The following is a 14,610-nucleotide window of genomic DNA, read 5'->3' as shown; positions in this document are numbered from 1 at the left end:
CTTCGACACACCTTCCAACCAGGAAGGGGTGGATCCACAAAACAAAGGCAGTGGAAAGGACCCACTTGAAACTTTCATGACGGCTCTTAGACAGATGTCATCAGAAGAGAGAGAGAGGATCTCATCACAGGAAAGAAACAAAAAGAAAAAGGAAAAGAAAAGGAAAACCAAGGCGGCGATGGTCTGGATCAACCCTACCTCCCTAGGGACTTAGCTGAAATTTCAAAGTTCACTAGAAGAATTGCCGAAGTGCCCATGCCCCCTAAGACAAAACTACCTCCAAACTTCGACAGGTATGATGGAACTAGAGATCCTGAGGATCATCTCCATGCCTTCAGAGGTGCTGGGCAGCTGGGACGATGGCCCATGCCAGTTTGGTGCCACATGTTTGTGCAGACCCTGACGGAGGGAGCCAGGCTCTGGTTTGACAGCCTTCCCCCCGGAGGGATTGACAGCTATGAAGAGCTAAGTGAAAAGTTCCTGAGGAACTTTGGTCAGCAAAGAAAAGTGGTCAAGAACCTAAACGAAATCTTGCATATAAGGCAGAGGGACAATGAGCAAATAGATCAGTACATGGAGAGGTTTGTCAAGGAAAGTATGAACATCAAGGACGTCCCGGAGGTCATGAAGATCAGCAGTTTCATCAACAGGTTAAAACATGCACAACTACGCGAGAAGCTGGGGGAGGAGTTCCCGCACTCGTTTGACAATCTCATGGACAGAGTCAGAGCCTTTGTCAGGGGCAAGGACACAGTCAACAAAGCTAAAGAGATGGACACCCCACCCCGAAGGGCCAATCCAACTGCAAAACCTCCTGAAAAAGGTACACTTTATTCAAGAAAACCAGCTTTTGATAGAATGTTGCATGATAGGACGAGGCCATTGTATTCCCCATATAGGCCTCGAGGGAGAGGCCCATCCCCCTACTATGATAGCTTCACCCCCCCTCACCAAAACCCCAAGTGAAATACTGGCTACTGAGAGGGTAAAGAGCTCCTTCCCAAGATCGCCACCCATAAAACCCGGGGCAAAGGCACAACCGAACGAGTATTGTGACTTCCACAAGGGATTTGGTCACAAAACTGATGATTGCATGTACCTAAAGAGGGAAATAGAGGCCGCGGTGAAAACGGGTAAACTGGCCCATTTGATTAAAGAGATTAAGGAAGGAGGAGGGGATCGCAAAGGGAAAGATGTGCGGGAGCATGGAAGGGCAGATGTAGACATGATCCGAAGGAGGAATGAATTTGATACCACCAGAAGTGTAAAGGCTAGGATTATGGGCTATCACACCCCAACCGATGGCGGAATCATCGGGGCATGGCACTGAGCGAAACAGATTGTCCAGAAGTTTCCATAACAATTATTATTATTATTATTATTATTATTATTATTATTATTATTATTATTATTATTATTATTATTATTATTATTATTATTATTATTATTATTATTATTATTATTATTATTATTATTATTATTCAATTTATATAATACGTCCCATACCGTACCTCAAATAGCAAACAAATTATTACAGATAAAATCTAGTCAAATATTCTGTTCCGACAACTCAGATTTAAATATAAATATTGTTTATCTATGTCTAGAGACTCAAGCAGCAAGATCTACAGACAACTATGCTCTAGACTTTTATTCTAGCTTCGCCTCCCTAGCAGATAAGCATCTTAAACACCTGTCACATACGTTAAAATAAAGTCAATACACAAAATGTAAAGGTAAGCATACAAGTTTGATAATAGCATATAGAGTTCGAAATAGTTTACGCATAACCAGCACGTACACAGAGGAAAAAGAAGCATGTTAATTATCGACATGGATCTATCGATACCAATGACAGCGGGTTGACTGCTCGAGGCAGTTTGCAATACATGATTACCACCGTAATCCATGCAAGTAATTGTCCTTAACAACCCCCGTGTGAACGGGTGCTGAGTCCAAACTATAGTACTATCGTCGTTAAGGCAGGTAGACAACATTCCACGTGTAAACATAACAACAAGCATTCATTTAGTCACGTAATACATGCGGTAACGGTTAGCGTTTAAAGTAATTGAGTAGTGTGTTCGATTGTGATTTAGAATAAGTAACGTATGTAACACCCAAAAGTGCTAAAGCAAAAAGGGTTCGAGTATACTCACAGTGATTGATGGATTGAAGGGAGCACTTGAGAGTAGGGTTAGCCTGAATAGTTTGATAGTATAACGATAAGCAACGTTTTATGCGTCAAATGATGCAAAGTGTAAATGGGTCGAATAGTTGGTCGATCGGATGGTAGTCCGATCGAACGGCTGATCGTTCGGTTTGACTGTCCGTTCGGACAGCTGTCCGGTCGGTCGGTAGGCCGATCGGATGACTGCTCGAGTGGATTGTTTCTTCCTTTAAGAAGAATGCGTTTGTGTATGATGGTTTGACTTTTGAAGTTTTTGTTGTAGCATTTGAATACATCGAAGTATCTTTACCCTTCAGGTCGGTCGATCGGACGGTCGTTCGATCGGTCGGCTACCCAATCGGTTAGGTACTTTAGCGAACAAGTTCTCAGTAGGGTGTCATCCAATCGGACGGCTGTTCGATCGGGTGGTACTCCTAGTTCACCGAACATGTTGAAAATCGATTAAGTGTTGAAGTATAGTATCTCATGATCCGAAGAGTAATCCGATCGGGCAGCAGTCCCATCGAACAGCAGTTCGTTCAATACTAGACTTCGATGATTTGTTCAAGTGTGGGACCATGTGCTAGCCAATCGGCTGGCCTGGTCGATCGCCTGACTATCCGATCGGCTGGCTGTCCGTTCGAACAGCAGTCCGATCAGTCAGCATCCTGACCTAGTCGGCCTGTTCGTCTAACGCTTGGCTGTCTTGGTTTGTTTGTCGTTATATCGAGGTGTTTTGACAACCAGTTGAACCATAGTACCCTCGTTCTTACTTATTCCTCCTGATCGGACAGTGTCACACCCCCAAAATCCCACCTGCGGAGTACCACCGCTTGGAGGCGTGACTGACCAGGACCCAGCCACCAATCATACTGAACAAGCATATAAGTAATTATAAAAGTTTAACCATCCCGATTGGTGTTTCAAAACATATAAGTTTAAGTTGCAAGCGGAAGCATAAGTTTAAAGTTATAACATAAGTTCCAAAAGTTTCAAGTTTATCATGGCCTTGTAGCAATCCATGTCCCACAACGATCCTCCTCCATGCAAGCTCCAGCTAAGTACCTATGGTCCTGCAAAGCATGTAGTAACGAGTCAACAACTAGTTGAGTGAGTTCACGGGTGGGCGTTCGTTTTAGTTGTTTCGAAAACAGTTTACTTTATCTGGCATCCAGCCGTGGGGGTTACCCCATAGTTTTAAAAACGTGACCAGTTCGTTCCCAGTTACTCCGGCACTCCGGCCGTGGGGGCTACCCCATATAGTTATCAGGCATTTCGGCCGTGGGGGCTACCCCATATAGTTATCAGGCATTTCGGCCGTGGGGGCTACCCCATGTGTATACTAGACTCGTTACCGTATCGATTGCTGACTGTAGTCATGTTTATGTGCCCTGAAAACATCAATGTCTATCATCATTGACGTGCCCCAGATCCATTAGTTCACGCCCGTCCTCTGCGGCACGGTGTGAGGCTTGTCAGACCTAAATAGCGCTATCTAACTAATGACCCGCTCGCCATTGGCCCGGCGATTAGTCGATACAAAAAGGAGGGACTTCGTGATAGAGTTTTAGTCTAGTACGTTTATCCGTCCATCCGGACGAGGAATCACATTCCTGAACCACTGACGTCCTACCCAATGGTAGACGAGGAACCCATGTTCCTGAATCCCATTCCCAACCCAGGGAATCCCATGCTTTGTAAAGGGTGTGAACTCACCTTGGTTTGCTCGGCAGTCAAACACAGAAAGTCAATCAAGTCGCAAGTAGTCAATAACGTCCTAACACGGATATCACGTATAATCAGATTCGAACCAAGTAGTGCACAAATGTTCAACACGTTTGGCAAGCACGTTTAGCAGTAACAGTTAACAGTCAACCGTAGCACATACGGTTCACAAGTTCAGCCCAACTACTTAGGCCCAAACACGTAAAAGCAGTTAACACAGAAGCCCATCAGTCTGGCCCATTAACTAAGGCCCAAAAAGTGTGGTCTCGAGTCGCAACCGGACTCGCAAGCATGGTCTCGAGTCATGCTGTGTGTTGATCATGGATGGTTGCGAGTCGCAACCGGTGTCGCAACCGTAGTCTCGGTTCATCATGCTAAGGTCTCGAGTCGCAACCGGACTCGTAACCTGCGGTCTCGGCTTGTCCTGTTATGGTTGCGAGTCGCAACCGCGTGGTCTCGAGTCATCACGCTGTGGTTGCGAGTCGCAACCAGGTGATTGCGAGTCGGTAAGCTGTCATTTTCCACGTTCAGGTGCTGATGCAGATAGTCAGATTAATGGTACAATATAATCAGGCCCAAATCAGGAAACAACCAATAGAAATCCACTAACATTTTTCCAAATCAGGCCATTAGTCAAAGATGGATCAAAATCACAAGGGTTTTCAATCCTCAACATTCATTCAAAGTGTTCTTCCTATGTTCAAACACATATTCATCAAGTATTCAACCTTTATTCAAACAAAACTATGAACAAGCATCAAAACACTAAACATAACACACAACTCGGTTTTTATATATGTCCGATTTCATGAGAAATGCAAATCCGATTTCATGTATCATCAAGATCTAGTAGTTTAACTCTATTTAACACAAGATGTCATGAGTTCTTTAGCAACACATTCCAACACTATAACTTGTTAACATACATAAAACTTCATCTCATTCATGCATCCATTTAAACACAAACATAACATAAACTAACAATAATCATCAAGAAATACTAACAATAAACATCATCTCATGCATTTTATCATTTAACATGATTAACATAAATCCATAAACATTAAAAGCACTAACCGGTTAATGAAGTGTGTGTGTGTGTCGATCCGAAGTTCCAAGCCCGAGAGTTCTTGTGCTAACCGATTAGATCCGAGAGTCTTGGAGGTGGGTTTGTGTGCTTAAGGCTTAGAGAGAAAAGTAGGAGAGTGTGTGGGTGTAATGTTCAACAAATGGTAAAAACTAACTAAGGTATGGTATATATAGTCAAGTTCCAAGAGTGTGCACCCTTAGTGGGTTTCGAGTGGGGGTTCACGGCCCAATGGCCCAACCGGCCACAAGGTTCTCGGCCCAAAGGCCTATTCGGTCACTATTCACTCGAGACCTCTTGGTCTCGAGTCGGGTCCGTTGTTTCGTGTCGGGTTCTCGGTTCACATATAACACGTACACACATATATATATATACAATACACGCGTAACAAAGCACTTATCACATAAAAAGATTCACGTTATCATTTTAACTAGTCACATAACGTACAAGTAAGTTACAACGAAAGGTTCTAAATTTCGAGTTGTCACATCATCCCCAAGTTGAAAGAAATTTCGTCCCGAATTTGATGGCACTCACTGAGGAAGCTAGTCAAGTTGCAAGGTTTTCCCGGTTTTCCTGGGGTGTCACATCCACCCCCCGTTGATCTGGAATTTCGTCCCGAAATTCCGTAGCTTCAGCCTCAGTAGCGTTTGTACTGTTCTCAAACAGTTGGGGATACTTTTGTTTCATCCGATCTTCGCGCTCCCAGGTGAACTCTGGACCGCGACGTGAGTTCCAACGAACTCGAACGAGAGGTATTCTAGTGCTCTTGAGGACCTTAACATCCCGGTCCGTGATCTCGACAGGTTCTTCGACGAATTTCAACTGTTCGTCGATCGTGAGTTCCTTCAGAGGAACTACGTGCGTCTCATCTGACAGACACTTCTTCAGATTCGACACATGGAAAACGTTGTGAACTGCACCGAGTTCTGCTGGTAATTTCAGTCTGTAAGCCACCTTGCCTATTTTCTCAAGGATTTCGAAAGGTCCAACGTATCGTGGGTTGAGTTTGCTGCGTTTACCAAAACGAACCACACCCTTCCAGGGTGAAACTTTGAGTAATACCCGCTCCCCAACCTGGAGCTCAAGTGGTTTCCTGCCCTTATCGGCGTATGCCTTCTGACGGTCACGAGCGGCCGCCATGCGTTGTCGTATTTGAGCAATCCGCTCAGTAGTGTCTACTACATGTTCTGGACCAGTGATCTGACTATCCCCCACCTCTGCCCAACAGAGGGGTGACCGGCATTTACGTCCGTACAATGCCTCAAACGGAGCAGCTTTAATGCTGGTGTGGTAGCTGTTATTATACGAGAATTCCACGAGTGGCAGATGTCTTTCCCAGCTGTTGCCAAAGTCGATTACACAAGCGCGAAGCATGTCTTCTAAGGTTTGAATAGTACGCTCGGACTGCCCGTCCGTCTGTGGGTGATATGCTGTGCTCATATCTAAACGTGAGCCAAAAGACTTGTGCATTGCCTGCCACAGTTCCGAAGTAAAACGTGCATCTCGATCAGAGATGATAGAAGTGGGCACCCCGTGCCTCGAAACAACTTCCTTGAGGTATATCTCCGCTAGAGTGGAGAACTTATCCGTTTCCTTGATTGCCAAAAAGTGTGCGGATTTCGTGAGTCGATCCACGATCACCCAGATAGTATCGTTTCCGCGCTGTGATCTAGGTAGGCCAGTAACGAAATCCATGGAAATTTGCTCCCATTTCCATTGTGGTATCTCTGGTTGCTGAAGTAGGCCTGAGGGTTTCTGATATTCCGTCTTGACTCGCGCACAAGTCAAACACTTGCTGACATACGTTGCTATGTGGGCCTTCATGCTAGGCCACCAATACGTGGTTTTAATATCGTGGTACATCTTGTCCGAACCAGGGTGTACCGAGTAGCGAGATTTGTGCGCTTCATCCATCACAAGTTCTCGTAAATCGCCATAGAGTGGGACCCAAATGCGTCCTGTTACATAATAAGCACCGTCTTCCTTCTGTTCTAAGCGTTGCCTTGACCCGCGTAGGGCTTCGGCTCTAATGTTTTCTGGTTTCAGTGCTTCTATCTGAGCAGCTCGTATCTGCGAAGGTAGACTAGAATGGATCGTGAGTTGTAAAGCTCTTACACGCTTAGGCGTAGTGTCCTTTCGACTGAGGGCGTCTGCCACAACATTGGCCTTGCCCGGGTGATACCTGATAGAGCACTCGTAATCATTCAGCAGTTCGACCCATCGTCGTTGCCGCATATTCAGTTCCTTCTGCTTGAATATGTGTTCTAAACTTCTGTGGTCGGTGTAGATGGCGCACTTGGTTCCGTACAGGTAATGCCGCCATAGTTTAAGTGCGAAAACAACAGCTCCCAGCTCTAAATCATGTGTCGTGTAGTTCTTCTCGTGAACTTTAAGTTGTCGTGAGGCGTAAGCTATGACTTTATCTCGTTGCATCAATACACAACCAAGACCTTGAATTGATGCATCACAGTAAACCACAAAATCATCTGTGCCCTCTGGCAGTGAAAGGATAGGTGCACTACAAAGTCTATCCTTTAGATGTTGAAAAGCTAACTCTTGTGCATTTCCCCAATGATAAACAACGCCTTTCTGCGTTAGTAAGGTGAGAGGCTGCGCGATCTTAGAAAAATCCTTAATGAATCTCCTGTAGTAACCTGCCAATCCCAAGAATTGGCGAATCTCCTTTGGTGTACGAGGCGCAGGCCAGTTCTTAATAGATTCCACTTTGGATGGATCAACGTGAATCCCATCCTTGTTCACCACATGCCCTAGGAAATGGACTTCACGAAGCCAGAAGTCGCATTTCGAGAATTTTGCGTAAAGCTGTTCCTTCCGAAGGAGTTCCAAAATAAGTCGTAGATGTTGTTCGTGCTCTTCTTTGCTCTTAGAATAGATCAGGATGTCGTCGATAAAGACTATAACAAACTTATCCAGGTACGGTTTGCACACTCGATTCATCAAATCCATAAAAACTGCCGGTGCGTTCGTCAACCCAAACGGCATGACCAGAAACTCATAGTGCCCATATCGAGTTCTAAAGGCCGTCTTGGAAACATCCTCTTCTCGAACTCTCAGCTGGTGATATCCCGATCTCAGATCGATCTTTGAGTAGTAGCTCGACCCCTGCAACTGGTCGAACAAGTCGTCAATGCGCGGTAGAGGATAACGATTCTTCACAGTCACCTTGTTGAGTTCGCGATAGTCGATACACATTCTGAAGGTACCGTCCTTCTTCTTCACAAATAACACTGGAGCTCCCCAAGGCGATGAGCTAGGACGAATAAAACCCTTATCCAAGAGTTCTTGTAGTTGCGTGGAGAGTTCTTCCAACTCTGATGGCGCTAAACGATAAGGTGCACGGGCTACAGGCGCGGCTCCAGGAGCTAGATCAATCTGAAACTCGACTTGGCGATGGGGCGGAAGACCAGGTAATTCCTCAGGGAATACCTCAGGATAGTCGCGTACAACGGGAAAATCTTCTAACTTCTTCTCCTTCTCTGTGGTATCAGTAACTAGAGCCAAAATCGTAGTGTGGCCCTTTCGTAAGCATTTCTGGGCCTTAAGAAGAGAGATGATGTTCTCAACAGCACTTCTCTTGTCGCCACGAATCATGAGAGGTTCACTACCTAAACCAGGAACACGAACGATCTTTTCGTTGCAAAGAATCTCTGCTCGGTGTTGGGATAACCAATCCATCCCAATGACAACGTCGAAACTACCCAAGACAATAGGAATAAGATCGATAGAGAAGGTCTGGTTAGCGAGAATAAGCTGGCAACCCTTGACTACGTGAGAGGCTTCCAAACTCTTACCATTAGCTAGCTCTACAGTGTGCTTGTCGCTCAGGGGTGTAGGAATACGCTTAAGCATCTTACTAACTTCTAGTGACACATAACTAGTATCGGCACCCGAATCAAATAAGACTGTAACATAAAAGTCGTCGAGAAGGAACTTACCCGTCACCACGTTGGGATCATTCCTTGCTTCACCTTGACCAATCACGAACACACGCCCCCTAGCACCATTGTTGTTGTTTCCATTGTTACCATTCCCCTGGTTGTTGTTGTTGTTCTGGTTCAGTTGGGGACAATCTTTCTTGAAATGACCTTCAGCTCCACACTGAAAGCACCCTTTGTTGTTACCCTGCTGCTGTCGCTGATTCTGCTGAGGTTGCTGACGATTCTGGTTGACGGGGTATGCGCTTCTGCAATCCTTTGCAACATGACCAGGCTTGTTGCATCGATGACAGTTGCCCCTGGTGCATGGCCCACTGTGGTGTAGGCTACAACGATTGCACTTGGGGTGATTCCCCTTGTATCCACCGTGACTTTGACCACCAGACGACTGCTGACTGGGGCTCTTGTGATCGTCCGTCTTTCTCTGCTGAGACTGAGTTTGCACTGAAGTTGAACCCCTGCTTGAAGTTCCATCCCATTTCCGTTTATCCCCACTAGAAGCACCAGAAGTAGTTGCAGCACCTATTCGCTTCGGTAACTTGTTCTGCTCCACCGCTTGGTCGGTGAGACGGTGAGCCAACTGTACAACCTGCTGGATAGTAGTCAGCCTCGCTGAAGTCACATGACTTTGGATTTCCGGCACCAAGCCCTTGAGATAGAGTTCAATTCGCTTATATGGAGGGTCCACCATAGTAGGACACAACAAAGCAAGCTCATGCGATCTCTTAGTGTATGCCTCAATCTCCGACCCCGACATCTTAAGATTGTAGAACTCATCTTCCAGTTTGTGAATGTCGTCACGACTGCAGTATTCCTCCCTGATCATTTCCTTGAAGTTTTCCCATGGGGTGGCGTTGGCAGCAACCAACCCTAACATCTGCACTTGAGCATTCCACCACGTGAGAGCCAAACCCTCGAGAGTACCAGTAGCATACTTCACCCTGCGCGCTTCAGGGCATTCGCACATTTCGAACACAGACTCCAGTTTCTCAAACCAGTGTAGGAGACCTACTGCTCCTTCAGTGCCGCTAAAAGTTGTGGGTCGACAGTCCATAAAGGTCTTAAAAGTGCACACCGGTGCCTGAGCATACTGACCTAAGGTAGGTGAAAGAAAAGACAGAGTTTAACACAAAGGTTGGTTCACGAGAGTAGGATCCAAACGATCCTAGAACAATTTCGGACTGCAGGATGTACCTCCTGCGCGTGCAGCTGCGAGCGCTGCGTCAATTCGCTCGTTGATCAAAGCCGTCAACTGGGCTTGTGTCATGTTAACGCGTCCAGACATGGTTCTTCATAATAAAAGCAATACGTGTGAGAGAGGTTCGCGAAAGCACGATAGTAGGACAGAGTAAGTACGCATGTGTTCAAACAACAGTAGTTATACTAGTCAAGCATACCATGAGCAATGTACTACGCAACTAACAAGTAGGCCATATACATACATTATATTACCTAGAACGTCGAGCCTTGCATGAGGAGCGAAGTGTCGTTGTGGACCGTTGAGCACTAAACCGGTTATAGTCTGGTTTTAACAAAAACGTTTCTCCTTTATTAAAACCAAGTTCACTATAACCAATGGCTCTGATACCAATCTGTCACACCCCCAAAATCCCACCTGCGGAGTACCACCGCTTGGAGGCGTGACTGACCAGGACCCAGCCACCAATCATACTGAACAAGCATATAAGTAATTATAAAAGTTTAACCATCCCGATTGGTGTTTCAAAACATATAAGTTTAAGTTGCAAGCGGAAGCATAAGTTTAAAGTTATAACATAAGTTCCAAAAGTTTCAAGTTTATCATGGCCTTGTAGCAATCCATGTCCCACAACGATCCTCCTCCATGCAAGCTCCAGCTAAGTACCTATGGTCCTGCAAAGCATGTAGTAACGAGTCAACAACTAGTTGAGTGAGTTCACGGGTGGGCGTTCGTTTTAGTTGTTTCGAAAACAGTTTACTTTATCTGGCATCCAGCCGTGGGGGTTACCCCATAGTTTTAAAAACGTGACCAGTTCGTTCCCAGTTACTCCGGCACTCCGGCCGTGGGGGCTACCCCATATAGTTATCAGGCATTTCGGCCGTGGGGGCTACCCCATATAGTTATCAGGCATTTCGGCCGTGGGGGCTACCCCATGTGTATACTAGACTCGTTACCGTATCGATTGCTGACTGTAGTCATGTTTATGTGCCCTGAAAACATCAATGTCTATCATCATTGACGTGCCCCAGATCCATTAGTTCACGCCCGTCCTCTGCGGCACGGTGTGAGGCTTGTCAGACCTAAATAGCGCTATCTAACTAATGACCCGCTCGCCATTGGCCCGGCGATTAGTCGATACAAAAAGGAGGGACTTCGTGATAGAGTTTTAGTCTAGTACGTTTATCCGTCCATCCGGACGAGGAATCACATTCCTGAACCACTGACGTCCTACCCAATGGTAGACGAGGAACCCATGTTCCTGAATCCCATTCCCAACCCAGGGAATCCCATGCTTTGTAAAGGGTGTGAACTCACCTTGGTTTGCTCGGCAGTCAAACACAGAAAGTCAATCAAGTCGCAAGTAGTCAATAACGTCCTAACACGGATATCACGTATAATCAGATTCGAACCAAGTAGTGCACAAATGTTCAACACGTTTGGCAAGCACGTTTAGCAGTAACAGTTAACAGTCAACCGTAGCACATACGGTTCACAAGTTCAGCCCAACTACTTAGGCCCAAACACGTAAAAGCAGTTAACACAGAAGCCCATCAGTCTGGCCCATTAACTAAGGCCCAAAAAGTGTGGTCTCGAGTCGCAACCGGACTCGCAAGCATGGTCTCGAGTCATGCTGTGTGTTGATCATGGATGGTTGCGAGTCGCAACCGGTGTCGCAACCGTAGTCTCGGTTCATCATGCTAAGGTCTCGAGTCGCAACCGGACTCGTAACCTGCGGTCTCGGCTTGTCCTGTTATGGTTGCGAGTCGCAACCGCGTGGTCTCGAGTCATCACGCTGTGGTTGCGAGTCGCAACCAGGTGATTGCGAGTCGGTAAGCTGTCATTTTCCACGTTCAGGTGCTGATGCAGATAGTCAGATTAATGGTACAATATAATCAGGCCCAAATCAGGAAACAACCAATAGAAATCCACTAACATTTTTCCAAATCAGGCCATTAGTCAAAGATGGATCAAAATCACAAGGGTTTTCAATCCTCAACATTCATTCAAAGTGTTCTTCCTATGTTCAAACACATATTCATCAAGTATTCAACCTTTATTCAAACAAAACTATGAACAAGCATCAAAACACTAAACATAACACACAACTCGGTTTTTATATATGTCCGATTTCATGAGAAATGCAAATCCGATTTCATGTATCATCAAGATCTAGTAGTTTAACTCTATTTAACACAAGATGTCATGAGTTCTTTAGCAACACATTCCAACACTATAACTTGTTAACATACATAAAACTTCATCTCATTCATGCATCCATTTAAACACAAACATAACATAAACTAACAATAATCATCAAGAAATACTAACAATAAACATCATCTCATGCATTTTATCATTTAACATGATTAACATAAATCCATAAACATTAAAAGCACTAACCGGTTAATGAAGTGTGTGTGTGTGTCGATCCGAAGTTCCAAGCCCGAGAGTTCTTGTGCTAACCGATTAGATCCGAGAGTCTTGGAGGTGGGTTTGTGTGCTTAAGGCTTAGAGAGAAAAGTAGGAGAGTGTGTGGGTGTAATGTTCAACAAATGGTAAAAACTAACTAAGGTATGGTATATATAGTCAAGTTCCAAGAGTGTGCACCCTTAGTGGGTTTCGAGTGGGGGTTCACGGCCCAATGGCCCAACCGGCCACAAGGTTCTCGGCCCAAAGGCCTATTCGGTCACTATTCACTCGAGACCTCTTGGTCTCGAGTCGGGTCCGTTGTTTCGTGTCGGGTTCTCGGTTCACATATAACACGTACACACATATATATATATACAATACACGCGTAACAAAGCACTTATCACATAAAAAGATTCACGTTATCATTTTAACTAGTCACATAACGTACAAGTAAGTTACAACGAAAGGTTCTAAATTTCGAGTTGTCACAGACAGGAATCACCCATGTCCAGCTGGTGAACTGTTCGGAACGGAGTTTAACGTTTAACCCGAAGTCGGTGAACCTCGTGGATAAAATCCAGATCTTGAGTCATGCAACCACCGGAATGATTAGTAATTCGGCCCAAGCTCCGTTTCTATCGGTTTTGAAGGCATTGAGTGTAAAAGAGTTGAAAGAAAGTTGGAAAACCATCTTTCAATCCTTTTCACCGTGTAAATGTTTAGATCTAGGAAAGATCCTTGTTTGTTTATGTGGAAATCGGCTAGATCCAAGTTATTCGTGGTGGATTGAGGCCAAAACATGAAGTTCTTCAAGAACACCATGATGACATCATCCTAGAATACTTGAATCTTGATGATTTCACGGTTAGAAATCAAGATTCGAAAGATAGAAAGGTGTAGGAGTGCGTGTAGATCAAGAAAGTACCAGATTTAGGATGAAATCTTACCGGAATCGAGAGAAATTTGAGAAAAGGAGGGGAGCACGAGCTGGTCGGTCAGAGGTTTCAAAAAGTAGAAAGTTTGAGAGTGACAAGGGGTATTTATAGGATGCCATAAGAGGAAAGTGCTGACCGGTCGGTCATGCAGCTCGATCGGACAGCCTGTCCGATCGGACAGCAGTCCGATCGGCTGGCTGTTCGATCAGCTGGAAGCCTGATCGATCAGTCGCCTGATTCGAGCGCTTGGTGCAACAATTTTTGATATTTCGATTTCGATTGCGATGGATGAGGATACGATGGAGTTACCTATTCAAATTACTTTTAATCCAAACCACTATATCTACATACAAGCATTCCTATTTCGCGTTGTCTTTTCGCCACCAATTATCATAATTCGATTTCGATTGAGTTCGATTGAGTTTCGAGTTTCGATTTGATTGATCCACACATAACATAAAGTAAACACGCACAAGTAACACATAAGGCACACACACACATATATTAACCTCAAAATTCGCGTAATTCGAGTCTCGAGTTCGATTGGATTAGTTTGATTACTGGTTAATTGACTTTATTGAATTGTTACTTCCTGCTATTCAATGTCGTAAATCGATTCGCATTGATAAATAAACTTCGATTAATTCGATTATAATTAATTACTCCACATAATACAACTAACGTAAACACAAAATATAAAATTAACTACCGTCGGAAAAGTCTATCTTGACTTTGACTTTGACTTTCGAAAACACGGGGTGTTACATGGGCTCCCCAGACCGCATGAAAGCTCCCATCTTGATGCCACACCTGGAGGAAAACGAAGTGCAGCGACTCCCTCTCAACATCTCAGCCATAATAGCTGGCCACAAGGTGGCCAGAATACATGTGGACGGGGGATCTGGGGTAGAAGTAATATATGAGCACTGTTTCCTCAGATTTGACAGGGATGTAAGAGATAGGCTCGAGGAGGACTCTATCCCCCTAGTTGGTTTCAACAACAGCGTATCACACCCCTTGGGAAAGATAAGACTCCCATTTACAGTTGGGGTAGGGGATCGTGTCCGAACTATAAACTTAACCTTCACAGTCGTCCGAGCACCCTCAAAATACAATGCAATCCT

General features: G+C 45.0%; 1 protein-coding gene across 1 annotated transcript; it reads left to right on the top strand.

Moving 5' to 3' along the window:
* The first annotated feature begins 255 nt into the window (after nt 1-255).
* On the top strand, nt 256-2,636 carry LOC110944229. Its single transcript, XM_022185942.1, has 3 exons — nt 256-823; nt 873-1,264; nt 2,454-2,636. Exons 1-3 carry the CDS (start codon nt 256-258, stop codon nt 2,634-2,636), a joined length of 1,143 nt encoding a protein of 380 aa, XP_022041634.1.
* The last annotated feature ends 11,974 nt before the right edge of the window (nt 2,637-14,610 follow it).

The sequence above is a fragment of the Helianthus annuus genome, chromosome 16 (genome assembly GCF_002127325.2).
Source record: "Helianthus annuus cultivar XRQ/B chromosome 16, HanXRQr2.0-SUNRISE, whole genome shotgun sequence".
Taxonomy (NCBI): domain Eukaryota; kingdom Viridiplantae; phylum Streptophyta; class Magnoliopsida; order Asterales; family Asteraceae; genus Helianthus; species Helianthus annuus.
Note: the sequence above shows the minus strand (reverse complement) of the source record. Positions and strands in the feature narration are given on the sequence as shown.